A 13,373-nucleotide genomic window follows, 5' to 3' on the forward strand; every position below is an offset into this window, starting at 1 on the left:
GCAATAATTCAAAACAAATCTGTTTTTATTATAATTTGTCTTCTTTTTTTAATATTTTATATCGGGAGGCTGGCTGTTTTTTGTACACCTGTGCTAGGAATGATTTTTCGATCAGCACGTTTCCTATCCAAAGATGATGTGTACTAATGTGCATGTACATGTAGGTTTCTAACCAAAAGTTTGCAATGCCATTAAAGGAATACGTTGCCTTGGATCGGACGACTTGGTCTATAAAAAAGCGTTTGTAACCGTTTGTTATAAACTGCATATGGTTGGAAAGATGTTTTAAAAGTAGAATACAACGATCCACACAAATTTGACTCCCATAAATGGCCGACCGTGTTAGTTCGCGACGTAAAATGAAAACCATGCAATAGTGAGTGATACTTGTGTGGATCATTATATTCTACTTTTAAAACATCTTTCTAACCATGCGCTTCATAACAAACGGTTTCAAACGCTTTTCATAGACCAACTCGTCCGATCCAAGGCAACGTGTTCCTTTACATGTAGATAAGATTGGTTACCAAACACACATTCCCTTATCACTAAATAGTTGTTTGATTGGATCAGCTACAGTTATGGTGCTGATGTGAAGGGTTTTAAACAGCATGAGATTTGTTAATATTTAAAATAAAATCGCAGTTAAGCTTAATATTTCCAGTACAGATTGACCACTCAGCACCATGCCATTGATACCACCCTGTTTCCACACCATGTGTCACTGGACACTGTATTATTTGATTAGCCACTGAGTCACGACAAGTACACTGTGCTTGCCTGTCAATAATTTGTGCCGGGTAATACTAAAACATGTATTATACATAAATTACTGGACTGTAGTGTGTACCAGCATGGGCTCAACGCTCCATGCCATTGCCTGTTATCAGATCAGATCAATTTTGTTTTAAAATTAAAGGCAGTGGAATATTTTTTTTTGTAATTTTTCAAAGACATTGGCACAATTTCATAGAATAGTTTAGTAGCTACTTTTAAGTACTACATGTACTTGTTTTAAAATTAAAGGCAGGGGAATATTTTTTTGTAATTTTTCAAAGACATTGCCACAATTTCATAGGATAGTTTAGTAGCTACTTTTAAGTACTACATGTACTTGTTTTAAAATTAAAGGCAGTGGAATATTTTGTTTGTAATTTTTCAAAGACATTGGCACAATTTCATAGGATAGTTTAGTAGCTACTTTTAAGTACTACATGTACTTTTTTTAAAATTAAAGGCAGGGGAATATTTTTTTGTAATTTTTCAAAGACATTGCCACAATTTCATAGGATAGTTTAGTAGCTACTTTTAAGTACTACATGTACTTGTTTTAAAATTAAAGGCAGTGGAATATTTTGTTTGTAATTTTTCAAAGACATTGGCACAATTTCATAGGATAGTTTAGTAGCTACTTTTAAGTACTACATGTACTTTTTTTTAAATTAAAGGCAGGGGAATATTTCTTTTGTAATTTTCAAAGACATTGGCACAATTTCATGATAGTTTAGTAGCTACTTTTGTACTACATAATGTACATGTACATTGTATACCCTGCCTTTAACTCGGTATCATATAAATTAATTTACATGAGTACGTTGTGTATATGTATGTCTGCATTTTTTAGAGCAAGTGATTAAAAATGTTGGTGGGAACATTGTTGACATTTTATGTACATGTAGTTTACATTAAAGCCATTGGACACTTTCGGTAAACAGTATTGTCCAAGTCCCACACTTCGTGTATCACAACTTATATATAAAATAACAATCCTGTGAGAATTTAGGCTCAATCGGACATCGGAGTCGGGAGAAAATAACGGGAAAACCCACTCCTGTTTTCGCGCGTTTCGCCGTGTCATGACATGTGTTTATAACAAATCCGTAATTCTCGTTAACAAGAATTTATATTGTTTTACCGTTTTCTCAAAAAGTAAAGCATTTCATGAACTAATATTTCAAGAGAAGTCTTTCACCATTACTTTCTGTAAATCCTGTAAATTATTTGTAAATCTGTGAATTTTTTTTTTTTTTTTCTGTACCGAAAGGGTCCAATGGCTTTAAACAAGTACACGTACATTTTTGTACCGTAATTGCCTTTTTGTACCAGTACATGTACGTATGGTGTACTGTATGTACATTCTCAAAACAAAATATCAATAATTGCAGGCTCAGAATTAGGTCGTTAGTCCAATTTGAGTTGATTTCAGAAAATTGCTTTTGCATATTTTGAGCTCCTGGGAATTCGGGACTATCGACAATGATTGATCTGAAGTGGTCTCCAAAGTAGTTGTTTGCAGTCCTAGAAATCCATCTTTAATCGGGCAAGGCTCTTTTTCATTTAATGGAAAGAGCACTTTGCATTGGAAAAATGTTTACTCAGTCTATGGGCAACTTTTGATGGGGCACCAAGGCCAAAAACAGGGAATATTGGACAACAGAGGCCTATTTGGCAAAACGATATGATTCACTATGGAACAAAAATTCTTCAAACTTATGTTTTCAAATTGCAAACTCAAGTTTTCATATATCACAAAGTAAATACGTATTGCCCTTTTTTATCAATAGCGATATGAAATTGCGGTTAACGACCCTGTAGCACAGAGTCGACATTGTTCTATGGATGATTAATTTTTAGTCATCTATATGACTACGATGACCGCGTACACAATATTTTTGACGAGGAACACTTGCAGGATAATTTTTGTACCAAACCAAACTACTGTTTGTTATTTTGTGCATACAGTGTATTATGTTGAGGTACACCAAGTGAGAAGACTGGTCTTTGACAATTACCAATAGTGTCCAGTGTCTTTAAGAAGGGGTGTTGATGCACTTATCCATCAAGACAAGACAACGCAAGACTAGAATGCATGGGGGGCCCCTTTCAGTTTCTCACCATCATGTAATCTTTAGTGAGCCAGATTTGCACACAGTGTAATGGGAGTCGCCATGCAGTATAATCCGTGTAATGCTCATTACTCAAGACACCTTGCTCTACATCATACATGAGACCGGATCACCATTAAAAGTCCTGTAGTTTCTAATGCAATGCAGTAGCATTACAACATCGGCGGTATACAGTACATTCCGTATAAAAACCCAACGGGATTGGTTTAATAGCAATCTTCTATAAGCCGATTTCGCAAGACGGGCCAGTGGAGAGATTTAATTGGCAGCTCATATAAAATTGGCTCGGGTACTTAACTGTTTTCAAGGATGTGCATAGTTTAATGATAAGGAGAAATAAAATTAAAATAATTAGGACTGCTTGATAAATTATACTGGAGGTCACACTCTTTCGGACCAGAATAAAATATGAGGAAACATTAAAGGTGTTGTTTTGGATGAGTTAATTAATTTCCATTCTAAGTTTTGTTTTAAAAGCACATCATCCATCCAATGAAAATTGTCCCATTATTTAGAAAAACAAAGAAAAACATTTCTTTGTAAAATAATTTTAAAGGGTTATTTTCATTTTATACATGTGTCTGTACATGTATCGGGTCAAGTTGATAATGACAAACCTACTGTAAAATTAAAGCCTACCTCATGTACGTACAATACACCTTGACCCTTACTGAATTTAACCTTAAGTCCATAAACGGAAAGTATGGTCTAATCTCTGTAACTGTGCCAAGGTACAAAATGCAGGGTCAATATTCTACCAGTAGCAGTAACCACAGACTCCAGAGTCCATGGTTCATACATTGTTCCTATTCCCTCTGATACTAAACCTGCCCCATCATCTATAATACATACATGTTTTTTGACATGGTATTAGGGGCTAGCTCAGCACTGCTGAACATATTCCCAAGGTGTATGCACATTGACATGCCATCAAAACACACAAACCCCCACTGAGAGCTCAGAAAAATAAGCTGTCAACTCCAGAAAGGAACATCTACATTATTTGTAATATCCTGACCATACCGACTGTCAAATAAATTAAACCACTACAACCCCTCCCCCCCCCCCCCCCCCCCTCTTCCAGGCTCCTGGATGTTATGGAAGAAGGAAGTCTTCTTTAAAAAGAAATATTCAAAATATACATAAACTGCCACTTAAATTAATTTCCTCAAGCATGTCCAAAAAAAGAATCTACAATGTACATTGTACATATTTGTAGATAATCTTAAAGGCATGGACACTATTGGTAATTACTCAAAATAACTGTTACCCTAAAAAAACTTACTGGTAATGAGCAATGGAGGGCCATTAACAGTATAAAACATTGTGAGAAACGGCTCCCTCTGAAGTAACGTAGTTTTTGACCAAAGAAGTAATTTCTTACTCAAATATTTTAATTGAAGAAGAGACCTTAGCTTAGGTCTTGAATTTAAGGCATCTGAAAGCACAAAACCTGTGCGACAAGGGTATTTTTTCTTACATTACTCTCTCCCAAGTTCGACGACCAATTGAGTCCAAATTTTCACAGGTTTGCTAATTTATCCATATGTTGAGATACACCAAGTGAGAATACTGGTCTTTGACATTTACCAAAGGTGTCCAGAACCTTTAACCTTTAACCCCTCCCCCCCCCCAACAAAAATAAATGAATGACATGGAGTCAACAGAGGCCATGATCTCTGTTGCCCTGATCTTGTCCTTGGTGCCCCCTTCAAAAGTTTCTCAAAGACTCTAATAAGAATTTCCAATGAAAGTGCCCTTTGCACAATGGAACTGCCCTTGCCCTCTCAATGGTCCAGGCCTGAATTGTGCAAGTTTACCATCTGTGTACAGTAGGTTGGTTGTACAACAATGCAGGCCTAAAAAATAATGTCCTTATGGCACCCACAGAAATTACAGTAGTGCCCTTTGCTTTTGCTACGGTGACCTTTGCAAAATTCCAAAACAATTTTTAAGTGCCCCTTACCAGAGGACAAATTCCCTGTGCCCCTTCAAGAACAAACTTCAAGGCCTGAAAATGTACGATGCGTCTTTAAGAACAAGAGGAAATGAATGCATTTACTCTTCCAAAAAGTAATTACATTTCAAATGGAATGGCAGTCCTTTTCAATTCACTAACGTAAAACCCTTGCAATGCAATTTCTATGCATCTGTCGTATACTATTACTGCCTGTAAATGCAAATTAAATTGACTGCATTGTTGACATCGGCTTTATGGTAATTCCAACCAACCAGACAATAGGCTGGGATGAGGAACAGGTTCAACCAGCTGTTTTACAAAGTGACCTCGTTCAACTCTAATTGTACAAGAACGATTGACAATATGACATTGTTCTCCGAACAATGGGAATACGCTGCCTGATAGCAACTATCTTGGCATTCTGCTATGAATTTTTACGGACACACAAAAGATGTCTCAGTACAATTATGGTTACTTATTAATTAGTGTGTAAATAAACAAATATAACATGTTTGAAAAAGCATAAATTAATTCATGATGAAGTTGAGGTTTTTCATAGCATTTCCAGCTTTTAGTAACCCCTAGAGTTGTAGATTCCAGTGAGCTTCTGGGAACAGTGTCCTTGGCACTACATGTACCATGTAGGTCAAAGTCATGATATCTTTTCATCTGAAGAAGAAACAAGCAATTTGATTTCACCGAGCAGCCCTACAAAGGTATGAAATCAGATAGTGTCTGAAATTTTACATCCCTCTGTCCCTGGAAAACACTGGGCCCAATTTCATGGCTCTGCTTACCGCCATACTCTGCGCTTATGATCACGATTCCCCGCTTACGTGCAAGCGCTGAATTTCTGCGCTAGCCATGTAAGCGTAGAATCCCTAGTAATGCGGAGTACGCATGCGCAGAAGCCAAAACTCGCTGATGAGCCGTAAGCACAGAATTCCCTGCTTCTGTAAGCACCAATTCTGTGCTTATGGTAAGCAGAGCCATGAAATTGGGCCCTGGTCTTGCAAGTCTAAAATTCAATGTTTGAAATCAGTGAACAAAACATTGATGTTTTTCACTATTTTCAAATCAAAATCAAATCAATCAACATTTATTTCCATACAAACACAATATACAAACACAAGCGATAGGATGTAACAAGACTGAAAACTGTATGGAGGCATGGCCCATTAAAGCAAAGCTTGTAGGCTGGGATGCCTTTACAAAACAATGGAAGATAATAATAAGATCATTTAAATTTTCTCTTGACAACATTAGTTAGTCTACTGTACATAGTACAAAGAGGGATACTGTAGAGTCCAAAATTTAATGTTTGAAATCAGTGAAAAACAGTGTAGTTGTTTTCCCACTGTTTGTTCTTGACTGTGATTCTGAGGGATTAAAGGCAGTGGACACTATTGGTAATTACTCAAATTAATTATTCGCATTAAACCTCACTTGGTAAAGAGTAATGGGGATAGGTTGGCAGTATAAAACATTCTGAGAAATGGCTCCCTCTGAAGTGGAGTAGTTTTCGAGATAGAAGTAATTTTCCACGAATTTGATTTTGAGACCTCAAGTTAAGAACTTAAGGTCTCGAAATCAACCATCTAATTGCACACAACTTCGTGTGACTAGGGTGGTTTCTTGTTCCATTATTATCTCGCAACTTTGATGACCGATCGAGCTCAAATTTTCACAGGTTAGTTATTTTATGCATATGTTGAGATACACCAGCTGTGAAGGCTAGTCTTTGACAATTACCAATAGTGTCCACTGCCTTTAGGCGCCGGCAAATTTCACACCTTTGTTATTTTGTGTATGTTGTAGGTGTTGGTTCACAACAATTGAACAGCAGGCACCATTGCCAATATCAGTGAACAATTTCTCTTGTGTATTGTACATGTAGCATACAAAAAGTGCATCAAGTGCTAACTCCAATCACCATTTGCACTCAATAAGCCTACTACATGTACCAATCAGTGCACTAAGTACATTAGGCCTATATAAATAATTTGCTATGCAAATTTGTTTTGACAAAGTCGTTCCCTGGACGTTACCACATGCTCTGAAACGACACCCAAGAGGCATACATTTTGTAGAAATGGAACGCAATGCACACAGTAAACACGTAGTAATTTTTTATTTAAATATTTTCATATTAAAACTAGCAGCTGACATTCTACTATGTGTTGCAGGCAAAAAATGTTATCCAAAGGAATGTTGTGCATTTCATACGATGATCATCACGTTGGTTTCAATTTGGCTGTAATTTTCTCACTACACGCTAGAATGAACTTGAGTTGACACAATCTACATGTTGTACATTCACTGGTAATACTCTGTATGCTTAAGGCTTCCCATCCAATTGCAAATGATACTTCCCGGCTGCAAGACAAGAGAGCTTGCCCGGTACTTGTTAACAATCCATGTTCGTGTTTGTATCAGCGATAATACAAGTGCCAGAGACCCCAACATGTTGCAATTTTTTGCAATCAAGGAGATATTTCAGGGGTCGAAATTAAGTGTATTTTCATGGTAGTCAGCAGGGCTAGTAACAAAGAAGTTTTAATAGCCCTGATGAGATTTAGGTAGCCCAACAAAACACATTGAGTCACTGCACAATACACCATCAGCAAAGTTCATTGCGGTTTGTGATATTGATATTTTCATTATTTTCCCAAGTATTAACATTTATAAAACAATTGATGTTAAAAACAAAAAGAAGGTTTAATTTGCCTTTAAAGTGTGCACCATTTACTCTTACAGTCGAATGTAACATATCAAGTACACATTAAACATAAAGTGCAGTCAAGCTTATAAAGCAAAGTTTGTTCTATGACTTCATGCAAATTACCCGGTCATGAGTCACGTCGCAAATATGCACTGTTAGTTTATGAAACAAATAACCAGTTATGAATGAAATTAAATACACTGAACACTGCACATATTTTGTGCATCATGCCCGTTATGTAACAAGGTAGATTTACACATCTCCTAGTAATTAGTCGTTCGGGTTATCTTGTTCCACATGCCTCAATAATCAAACACAGATCAGGGTTGCCAATTAATGTTTTTCATTTTCTCGACAGCAGGACAAGATAGCTTGTCAGTTTCCACGCGAAGATCCAGGGAGGGGGGGCAGTAGGGGCAGTAGCGGCCGGTGGGGGCCGAGGGAACTCATAACTTATTTTTTGTCTTAATGAACATTCAGGCCTGTATACTTTCGCTTTTGAAAGAGGAAGGGCACCGAGGCCTTTTACCTTTGGTAAAGGGCACCCTTTAGAGAAGTTGTAAATTCCTACTCTGAGCATTTCAAGGGCAGGCCTAGAATTTCAGTGAGGCCACGAAGGCCATGGCCCCCGTTGCCCCGGTCTTGGCCTTGGTGCCCCTTCAAAGGTTTCCCTTAGACTTAAATATTTTCCAATGGAAGTGCCCTTTGCAAAATGAAAATGGCCTTGTCCTCTCAAAGATGAAATTCCAGGTCTGCAAGGGCACAAAAGCAATGACCAGGGGGCATGGAGGCAATTGTATTAGTGAAGTACATGTTCAATGTATCAGGCCTGAACATTCCATAAATGTCTGTTTCTACTTTCATGTGTCTAGCTTTAAAGACGGTTGGACACTATTGGTTATTGTCAAAGACTAGTCTTCACAGCTGGTGTATCTCGACATATGCATAAAATAACAAACCTGTGAAAATTTGAGCTCAATCGATCGTCGAATTTGCAAGATAATAATGAAAAAAAAAAACACCCTTGTCACACGAAGTTGTGTGCTTTCCGATGCTTGATTTCAAGACCTCAAATTCTAAACTTGAGCTCTCAAAATCAAATCCGTGGAAAATTACTTCTTTCTCAAAAAGTACGTCACTTCAGAGGGAGCCGTTTCTCACAATGTTTTATACCATTCATCTCTCCCCATTACTCGTCACCAAGAAAGGTTTTATGATGATAAATATTTTGAGTAATTACCAATAGTGTCCACTGCCTTTAAGTATGAATGAAGAAATACATCCATTGTATGACTGAGAAACTCAGTCCAAAGTTCACACTAACCTACCATTGAAGACCAGTATTTGCTTTATGATCTGACCATTGATAAAAAATCCCATTCAGATACAGAAAAATAGCATTATCAAGTGGACACACAGTAACTCAAGTAAACCACACTTTAGGTTTTAAAGTCTTTAAAACAATTTCAACCATCATGTTGTTTTTTCCTTCTTACGCTCCTCCCAAAGCAAAACACAACAATTAACACAATGAACAAGGGCTATCCATGGAATCATTAAGGTAGTAAAGCTATTTTTTGATGCAATCTTTGAATGCATGATTGATTGTAGGTGCAATGATAATTTTTCTCTAGTGTGCGCCAGTGTTAATTGCACCTGCTGGTTATGAATTAAATATCGTATCGGGCTCAAACTGAACATTGATGATGGCGTCAGCGTTCATACGTACGTGTACAGTAGGTGCACGCTAACATTTGTCACTTTGGTTAGAGCGGAAATGACATCAAATGAGAGCACCAACTGATGTTATTTGACATGAATTGCAAAGGGGGATAAGAAATGACGTGATTTGGTTTTCCCCAAGTGTTACAAGTTACAATATGGCCATTTTTTAAACCACAGCTTCGGCTCCAAATTTGGCACAGGCTAGCTTGGCCCGCGTTTGTTCTGACACAATTGCGCGTGCTTTGCTTACGCGCCCAGGGCTATAGACGAGAGGAGGGAGCCTAAAGCCGAAGCCGTGGTTGCGAAAAGGGCCTATGTACTCAAGGCTTCTCAGGTTCTAAAGTAACAAATATCCATATTTTTAGGCATTTCAGGCGGGATTCAAGCCCTCCACCTTGAGCTTGTGTACAGGGTTTAAATTAGAAAGGGGGGAATCCGCCAGATTGGTCACACACAAAATATTTACTGGACAAAATCAAGGTTTTTGTAAGGCCCGAATTTAAATGAGACAAGGAAAATACACAAAACGATTCAACATTTGAACCGTTTACGGTAAAGTACAATGACCAGGCCACTAATTTAAAGCGCATTGATACAGTTTATTGTTAAATGCACTAATATAACAATTTGTTATTATTATTATCATTACGCAAGCTGAAGGACACGACGAGTGCGCTTGGACTCAAACTCTGCCAGTGTGAATCATCTGAGCTTGAGCAAGTTTTATTGAGTGCAGCTTTATATTCATTTGTACTCTGGGTAAGCATTCTTCAACACAACAGAAATTGAAGATATCTTATCAGACTGAAACACAACCAAAGACCACCGGACTTGTCAAGCCATGAGTTTACTGGCGGAAAGGGCTAGGGCACCAAAGCATTTCCCCCTTGGTAGAGGGCACCATGTATGTATGAGGAAATTGTAAATTTTAACTGGAGCATTTCAAGGCCACCAAAGCAATAACCCTTTTTGAGATATGGCGGATGCAATGCTACAACACTATTGGGTTTGGGTAAATTTGTGTGTTTACACCCAAACTTAAAGGAACACGTTGCCTTGGATCGGTCGAGTTGGTCTCTAATAAGCATATGTAACCTTTGTTATAAAATCAATGGTTGGAAAGATGTTTTAAAAGTAGAATACAATGATCCACACAAATTTGCCTCGAAATTGCGTGGTTTTCCTTTTCCTTTGCGAACTAACACGATCAGCCATTTATGGGAGTCAAAAAGTTGACTCCATAAATGGCTGACCGTGTTAGTCGACGAGGTGAAAGGGAAACCGTGCAATTTCGAGGCATGTTTGTGTGGATCATTGTATTCTACTTTTACATCTTTCTACCCATGCATTTTATAACAAACGGTTACAAACGCTTTTCAAAGACCAACTCGACCGATCCAAGGCAACGTGTTCCTTTAACACTGTGCACTCCTATTGCGTCTGCCATACCTCAAAAAGGCTAACGACCAGGCCTGCACTGGCTGTGACACTAAAATTCTTGGGGCTGTGTCAATTTTGAGCCCTAGTATACTGATTGCTAAGATAGAGTTTGTTGACATAACAAGGATTATCCATTCGCTTCATTAGTAACAAGACTTCATGCCACTTACTTTCCAATGATTTCACACAGCTCATACACATCGTCAAACAACAAATCTTCATCTGTCATCTTGCAGACCAACTTCTCACTCGGAAACCTCAAAAGTCAAGTTATGTAGAGTTTCTGAAACGGAAGAGAGACAATTGATGCAAATTAGTGAGCATGTCGTTTTGTTAGCAAACATTTTTGTTAGTTAAATGTTTTTGCTGTACACTATACAGTTGAATGAGCTAATAAAGGTCACAAAAGGTGTTAAAAGCCTAGTTCGTACTTGTCGCGACCTAGAGAAGCGAAGAAAGTTCCCTTGCGACAGAATTGGCAAACAGTGTGTACCTGATTTGTACATGTAGCATACCACCATACGTAGTGTTTGCGTATCATTATTTGATGTGCATCTGCTTGAAATTTGCTTCCGCATGAAGTATGAAACCTGACATTACGGTTGAACTTAATAGTCCCAAAGTGAGAATGAACACACCAATAGGCCATTTTCATGTCTGATTTAATACTTCTCTTGTGTAAAAAAAAAAGGGCTAAGGAAGAGTCCCTTCGTTTCATAGAAGCGCAATGCTTTCAGGGAGGTTTTCATTTCTACTAGGGCATTCCAAGGGGCTGAGCACAGCTATGGCCTAGAGCAAATGTTTTCCTTCTAGGGGGGCATTTTTTCTAACCAAAGTAAAATGGCACGCCAACTTATGGTGGAGTAGTGGTTCCTGTAGCAGATGACTGTTGCAGAATAATGCAAACCCATTAACGATGTGCACACACACTGTCGTGTCAGATCAAATGACCCCAAAACAGGAAAGTACCCAATCTTATCTTTTTCATTGATAAGAATGTTACAAACTCAGATAGAGGTGAATTCGACATTGTTCCTTAATTTTGGGCGTATGTGGCTGCAGGATTGTATGTGTACTACTATTTTGAGGTTGGCTGTGCTATCGTCCCCACGATAGTGGAATGAACCTCATAGTTCTAAGAGTTTATTGAACAGTGCTTACAAGAATTGCAGGCCAGCATAACTAAAATAACAGTTTGTAGAGCTATTCGTTCGATATGGAATATTTCCGCATCTGACTGCCAATTTTTCAATCAATAAGAAACAAACTAGTATTTTATATAGACAAATGAGATATTGCTGTTAGAGATAATGAGTAAAACGATGGCAGGCGATACAAAAATATTGCCTTTGTCTTTGAAATAGCTCCATCAAACCACCAGGTCAAAATAATGACACCCACAAAAAAATGACAACCATTAACACGATTGGATTAACGAAGTCCAAATTCTGGTAAATGTCAACCATTTCTAAAAACAAAACAAAATTAACGATTTTCTGAAAATATACAAAAGTATGACTAAATCGACAACCTATGATGATGCACCATGATTCACAACAATAATTAATTGCAAATCACTGTTGTGTCATTCATTTATCTTTTAGGAATTAAGGGTCGGGAGTTCTAACAAACAATCTCTATTCCCATGTTCCATAGTGTACAATACAAACGTCATGTATGCACAGGCAGGCAAGCCAGTTACTCAATTTCGCGGCCGTCACACAACGAAAACCTAGCTAATTTTTATCCATATGGTAACACTTAAGATCAAATCAAACACTCACCTTTAATCGAAATTATGTTCTCTTCCAAACACCTTCATAAGAAGTGAAATGTATAGAGCAATTCCAACAAAAGCAGTTATTTCCGACGTAAAATCGCGACACACAGACGAATTCTGGATAGCACCTGAAAGCCGTACCACGCATGCTCCATACGTGCAAGGTCAAGGCTTCACCGAAGCGCGCACAAACGATAGGGCGAGGTTTGGCGTAAATGAATACCGCCCCCTCGTGTTTAAAGCGTCACAAGTTTTTCACAAAGTGGGGAGGAGGTACTATTTTATGAAGGGATTTAATATAAATCAGCTTACACAATTAAGCTTATTAGTTCATGTAAACTATAGGGATGGTAATTATCCCCAAAATAAATGGATTTATCTGTCAACTGGCTGATTACAAAGTTTATACCAATCCTCTAGAGAAATAAATGTTTCTCCTTGCCCAAAGAATTGTGTAGGCCTACTTAAGTTTTTCTTCGAATAAAGCCCTTGTTTGTGTAAGTGAAATTTTGTTGAAAATTTATAATGCCTCCTATGAAATTGTAGCCCTAGCTTTATTCTGGAAATTGGCTGATTACAAAGTTGATACCAATCCTCTAGAGAACTCCTTGCCCAAAGGATTGTGTAGGCCTGCTAAAGGTTTTTCTTAAAATATAGCCCTTGTTTGTGTAGCTGAAACTAATTTTTTTTTTAAATTGTAAAATGCCTTTATGAAATTTTAGCCCTTAGCTTTACTGGCTGATTACAAAGTTGATACCAATCCTCTGGAGAACTCTTTGCCCAAAAGATTGTGTAGGCCTACTAAAAGTTGTTCTTAAAATAAAGCCCTTGTTCGTGTAG

The 13,373-nt window shown here is 37.7% G+C and overlaps 1 protein-coding gene across 1 annotated transcript in view; it reads right to left on the minus strand.

The window, feature by feature from the left end:
* The window catches only part of LOC139944779 (peripheral plasma membrane protein CASK-like), a 135,137-nt gene extending 122,472 nt beyond the window's left edge, over positions 1–12,665 (minus strand). The window contains 2 exon segments of the mRNA XM_071941886.1: positions 10,924–11,036; positions 12,538–12,665. Coding sequence (XP_071797987.1) covers positions 10,924–10,982 — 59 coding nt within the window. The 5' untranslated portion in view covers positions 10,983–11,036; positions 12,538–12,665.
* Between the last annotated feature and the right edge of the window lie 708 nt (positions 12,666–13,373).

Source organism: Asterias amurensis, chromosome 12 (genome assembly GCF_032118995.1).
Source record: "Asterias amurensis chromosome 12, ASM3211899v1".
Lineage (NCBI taxonomy): Eukaryota > Metazoa > Echinodermata > Asteroidea > Forcipulatida > Asteriidae > Asterias > Asterias amurensis.